A 6,000-nucleotide genomic window follows, 5' to 3' on the forward strand; every position below is an offset into this window, starting at 1 on the left:
TGGTTTTGTTGCAGCTTATTGGTACCCCTGTAGCACCTAGAGGTCCCCGTCAGGGATGTGGGCCCTGCTGTGCTAGGCTCTGTACACGCGCCCTGGAGAGAAGATCCCTGCCCTAAAGGGCGTACAAGCTAAGTACTGCAGGAGCTTCCTCCAACCAGTTCTCCTGATGGTGCTGCCAACACCCTGTGGTTCTGCTCTGCGGCACCTCCCAGGGGTTGACGTGCTGCAGCCCTGAGGAAAGCTTTCCTGTTGTGCCAAATTGTATGTTGCAAATAAAATCTCTTTGGGTACCAGGCTGAGGCTAAACCGAGCTCCTTCCAGCTGTGGTCTAGTGCTAGGTTCTAGCTTCTGCTAGTGGACGGCTGGGGCATGAACCCATTTTAGCCTGTGCCCCATGTGAAGCATGTAGTGCAGCAGCGTGCTGCATGGGGCCGGCTGCCTGAGGCTGTGACCCTCCCCGTGTATAACCCAGGGTTCCTTTTGGCCTTCAGGATGGCACCTTGGAGCTGATCTTCGCTGCCTATGCTACCACGGCCAGCGCCAGCACCTCTCTCATCATGCAGCTCCTGAAGCACCCCGGGGTCCTGGAGAAGCTTCGCGAAGAGCTCCGCAGCAAGGGCATCCTGCACAACGGGTGCATCTGCGAGGGCTCCCTCCAGCTGGACACCATCAGCAGTCTCCGCTACCTGGACTGCGTGATCAAGGAGGTGCTACGTCTCTTCACCCCCATCTCCGGCGGGTACAGGACGGTGCTGCAGACCTTCGAGCTGGATGTGAGTACAACAGCCCAGGAGCCCTGTCGAGTCTCACACACCTTCTCCCCCGAAAAGGGGCTTCGGAGTATTTTATAGAGACGCAGGCAGGAATCTCTGCACCTCCCACTGGAATATAGCCACCTCTGGGGTAGAACCCGGCAGGTTTTACAACCGCGCAGGCCAATGTTAGGCAATTGTAGGACAGGAGGCAAGATGTGCCAGATCCACTCTAAACCATGGGGGAAGGTGAGTTAGGGAATAGGGTATTTCTCCTGAGTGTCCTCCTGACACTGGAGCTTGGCCAGATCTTGACGTGACCATAAGCACTAGGGCCTGGGTTTACATTTCAGCAGAAATGCAAGACCGCCCCTCCAATGGCACAGCACTACACAGGGGCACTGGCTGAATACGGACTCCGAAAGAACATAGGACTGGAAGGGACCTCCTGGATCACTGAGTCCAGTCCCTGCCATTGCAGGTCATATCATCCCATTCATAAACCTCTCAAGCTCCCGCTTAAAACCAGTTTGGTTGTTTGCCCCTCGCCCCTGTTCTTATTCCGAGGCTGTTCCAGAACCTCCCTCTTCTGATGATTAGAAACCTTCTTCGCATTTCCAGCCGCAGTTTCCTCCTGGCACATTTATGCTCATTTGCTCTTGTGCCACCCTTGTCCTTTATTTTAAATAGCTCGTCACCCTACCTGGTGTTCACCCTGCTGATGTCCTGAGAGAGAGAGCAATCAGATCCCCTCTCAGCCTAAATAAGCCCAGCTCTTTTAGTCTCCTCTTGGAAGACAGGCTCTCTGGTCCCCTGATCATCCTAGTAGCCCTTCTCTGCACCTGTTGCAGTTCAAATTCCTCTTTCTTGAAGATGGGTGACCAGAACTGTGCACCATATTTCAGATGGTGTCTTACCAGTGCCTTGTTCAGTGGCATAAATACCTTGCCTGATTCATCCTGGGATCACATCTATGGGTTTTTTTGTTTACAGGTGCATCACATTGGTGGTTCATAGTCATCCTGTGATGGACTAATACACCCAGATCTTTCTCCTGATCTGTCGTTTCCAACTGATGAACCCCCAGGTTATAGCAGAAATTCTTGTTATTAGAGGGCCACTTTCTTCTGACTCACCCATATTACGTGCTTGTATCACCCTGGCTTTTTCCCCTCACAGGTGTCTTATCCAATGACTGTTCTGGCTCAGACCTGCTTAGCTCATGAAATCAGACCAGATCTAACTCTTGCACTGGTGTGGTTGCAAGCTAGTGGATCCCCAACACTAACCCACAGAGGATGCTGAGTCATCCAGGTAGAATGCCCTTGCTCTGCAAGAACACCCAAACAGTCCATTGATCAATGGAACACTACAAGACGTACAATGTGCTACAATCAATGACAATATATTATACATATGTAGGAAGTATCTGTCTAACAAACTTGAATGTAAGTGAAAGGTTCTACCACATACAGGCTGGTGCAAAACTTCTGAAAGCTGGAAACTGATATATTTATTTTGCAACCAGGCCTGTCGGGATGTAGAACTATCCACCTGACAATTTGTGTGCTTATCTGTGAACAAGTCTGAATGTTGAGGCAGAGTATGGAAAATATCTTTTTCTTTTTTAAACACTTCCTACATAACTCAAAAATGGTTGAACAGATTTTGCTCAAACTTCCAAACAAAGGGACCTAGAAACTACTCTACTTGACCAGAAAGACCACAGGTCTGATCCCATAAATCTCCTTCCAAGCTAGTTCTTCCCTTTGTCACATCCAATCTAAATGAGAGGCTGTCCCGGCATGTTCTGCAAGGCACGTGAGCTGCTCTTGGTATAGTTCCCATCAGAGTCACTGGGGAATCTTGCATGTAGAAGTCTGCCTGTACCGGATGTGTCAAGGAAAGATGCCTTGTAGTAGTCAATTGTAGAATAATCTGCCCATCGGGGAAGCTTAAAAAAAAGTTAGTTGTGGGTTGAGATCAAACATGGACAATTCCAGCCCCCCCAAGGAGAGTTTTCCAGAAAGTTATAAGGAAGTGAAAATTGGGTGGAAGAGTTGTATAGAAAGTTCTCCCATAACCTGAACTATCCAGCATACGTGGTAGTATAGTAATGCATTCCCAGCAGTGGAGGTCATAGAAACACTGGAGATCTAGAGACACAATATATCTGTCTCGGGGTTTTATACTGCCACCTATCACGGTGGCATCTGAGCGTCTTCCACATAAAATCAATAGTGAAGTCTGCAGTGGACTTCATGGAGTCTCTGCCTCTTCTTCCTTTTCAGAGTCAAAGCTTTGCTTGGAGTAGTTTTTTGGTGAGCAGGTAGGGGTTTGGAGTAGAAGAGGTGAATCTGTGAATCTGACCTATGGTAAAAGGCTTTCTCAAAGAGGAAAGTTTTTGCAATATATGAAATCTCCTTTTTAGGAGGAGATCAGGTGACCTCATTTATTGCAAAAGCATTTTCCCAATCGCACACAGGACATTTGTGTTTGTCTACACGTTCACGCATGTTTCTGCGTTGACTTGTGCACCACGATATTGCAGGGGTTGCACACAATAGCCCAACTCTTGGGTGTGACTCGCAAGCCACTTAGCAGTTTAGTCAGGATCTGACCCGCAGAGAGGACAAATTAAAGTCATATTGCTGGCAGATCAGTGCAATTACTCTGGATTTACACTGGTGGAACTGAGATCAGAACCTAGCCCATCATCTGGTTCCAGAACTTTCAGGCAACCAAAGGGGAGAAAAGTTTGATGAAACTTTGGCGAGAAACATGTGGCGATCTCTGAAGCCAGAGATTGTGGTGTGACGGCAGAAAGGGGCAAAGGGAAGTTACAGATTTTTGGATAATAGGGATATTATTCATCATAATGGATGGAACTTTGTGCTAGCAAAAGTAAATCTCGAGACCTGTCAGTCATAGTAAACCCTGCTAATGGCATGATTTGAGGTTGAAACCTTTTCAAGTAAGCAGGGGATGATAAATCACCCTTTTTCTCATCAATGCATTCTCTGCACAACCACGCAGTCACTCACAAATTATGGGTGTGTGACAATACGTGTGTGTATGAATAGGTGATGCTGTGGACTACTATACAGCTTTTCTGGGCACTTGTTTGGGGAGCTCTGAATAATGTGAGGGATACCGCAGAGATGGGAGAAAAGTTTGCCTTTTCCTTTGCCATATGGTGGGCTAGACGGTGATGTCTGTTTCACCGGTTAAATCTAAAGCTTATGGAGTTACTCCAGATTTAATAAAAGAGGGACAATGATTAAAGGGAAAGCAGTGATTTAAAGCTAGCTAGTTTTCAAAAAGGAGTTAGAAGTAGTTCTATGTTCTACACTTGCCTCAGCTGCCCTCTGCCGTTCCTTGTGCTTTTACAGGCACACTTTTTTTTTTCTCTCCTTTTTTTGCAAATTCACTCTTCTCTTCTTGGGAAAGACCCACACAAACACCAAGGGAAGCAAAGATTCTAATCCTGCAACCACTTGCACTCACGAGAAAAGGTTGCACTGGTGGCGAAGTGTCTTCTGGATTGGAGCCTAGCTGTACTCCACCAAGGACTCATCAAAGCTGACTATTCACATTCACTAATGTACAAATTAGTATTTGTCTGTATTACAATAGTGCCTCCAGGTCCCAGCTGAAGTCAGTGCCCCATTACACCAGGTGTTGTACAGACACGCAGTGAGAGAGAGTCCCTGCCCCAAAGAGCTTGCAGTCTAAATAGACAAGTCTGATAAAGGAAGAGAGGGGAAACAGAAGCACAGAGAAAGAAATGATTTGCCAGAGTCGCCCAGCAGGAGAACTGCAGTGCTGGGACGAGAACCTGGGTTTTTTGACTCCCAGTCCAGCATCCTACATACTAGATCACACTGACTGAAAACAAACTGGGAAAAATAAAGTTGTTCTGTCATTAAATTCTGTATATCTTGGGTGCCACATGTAACAATAGTAAGTAAAAATATTTCAGACAGAAGGACTTTCACGCTGACCGAAGTCCTTTTAAGTGTCTTTGTTCTGCGTTTATCCAGTGCTGAGCACAACAGGGTCTTGGTCCGTAACTGGGGATTGGATGAGCTACCACAATACAAATAAATAATTGATTCCCCAGCAGGTCAGAAAGAGAACCCCACAGTCCTACCCTAATCACAGGGTGTTTTCCCATTAAGCCTTCAGTATATTCTACTGATGATCGGGGATCTCAAACAGAGTCCCCAGTATCAACAGTGTCTCCGCTCACCCGTGCAGTGGCTTCGTTCAGCTCGCGTGGTCTCCTCCTGTGGGTGGCTATGTTACCGTTGATGCATTCTTGTTTTTCTCTCCCCCGTCTCCCTCTCTGTAGGGCTTTCAGATCCCCAAAGGCTGGAGTGTCATGTACAGCATCCGGGACACGCACGACACCGCCCCAGTATTCAAGGACGTGGACGTCTTTGACCCTGACCGCTTCGGGCAAGACCGTACCGAAGACAAAGACGGCAGGTTCCACTACCTCCCCTTTGGTGGGGGCATACGGACCTGTCTCGGCAAGCACCTGGCCAAGCTTTTCCTCAAGGCGCTAGCCATTGAGCTGGCCAGCAAGAGCCGGTTCGAGCTAGCCACCAGGACTTTCCCTAGAATCATGCTGGTCCCTGTGGTCCACCCCGTGGATGGACTCAGGGTCAAATTCTTCGGACTGGATTCCAATCAGAACGAGATCCTGACGGAGACAGAAGCCATGCTTGGGGCAACAGTGTAAGCCGACTTTTCCTTCACCAGGGAGGGCCAATGGGGGTGGGTGGGTAAAGGGACAGAATGAAAGGAGAAAAAAGGAAAAGAAGCTTCTCCACAACACTAACCTTGCAGAACCTCCTGGTCGAGGCTTTCTCCCACAGCAAAGCTGCCAAAATGATTGTTATTTCTGTGGGGAAAGTACAAGGAGATTGGCTGGTTTGGTTTTTTGGTTTTGTTTTGTCTTAAGGAGAATTTCAAACACTAGTAGAGCTGGGACTGCCTGACCATACACAATATATAAATATTATATATATATATATATATATATATAAACCTTTCTGCTGCAAGGAGGAGAGCAGAGGATGCCTGCTGCGGGAAAAGCTTTTGAAATTAGCTAGCGATCAGAGGTCTGACTGCCCCACGCGCCTCCTTGGAACCAGGCCAGGAGGTGTTGGTGAGATCTGATGGCAGGCTGCTACCTCTGGTGGCCTTTGATCTTTTTGAACAGCGTTAAATTAGTTGGTGA

The 6,000-nt window shown here is 47.6% G+C and overlaps 1 protein-coding gene across 2 annotated transcripts in view; it reads left to right on the forward strand.

Annotated features, from left to right (window-relative positions):
• Positions 1–5,499, forward strand: part of CYP26B1 (cytochrome P450 family 26 subfamily B member 1) — a 31,683-nt gene extending 26,184 nt beyond the window's left edge. For both annotated transcript variants that reach the window (XM_077814710.1, XM_077814711.1), the window contains 2 exons: positions 492–773; positions 5,107–5,499. In XM_077814710.1, the coding sequence (XP_077670836.1) occupies positions 492–773; positions 5,107–5,499 (675 nt within the window). The remainder of the gene's footprint in view (positions 1–491; positions 774–5,106) is intronic.
• Positions 5,500–6,000: the final 501 nt, after the last annotated feature.

The sequence above is a fragment of the Eretmochelys imbricata genome, chromosome 4, assembly GCF_965152235.1.
Source record: "Eretmochelys imbricata isolate rEreImb1 chromosome 4, rEreImb1.hap1, whole genome shotgun sequence".
Classification (NCBI taxonomy): Eukaryota; Metazoa; Chordata; order Testudines; family Cheloniidae; genus Eretmochelys; species Eretmochelys imbricata.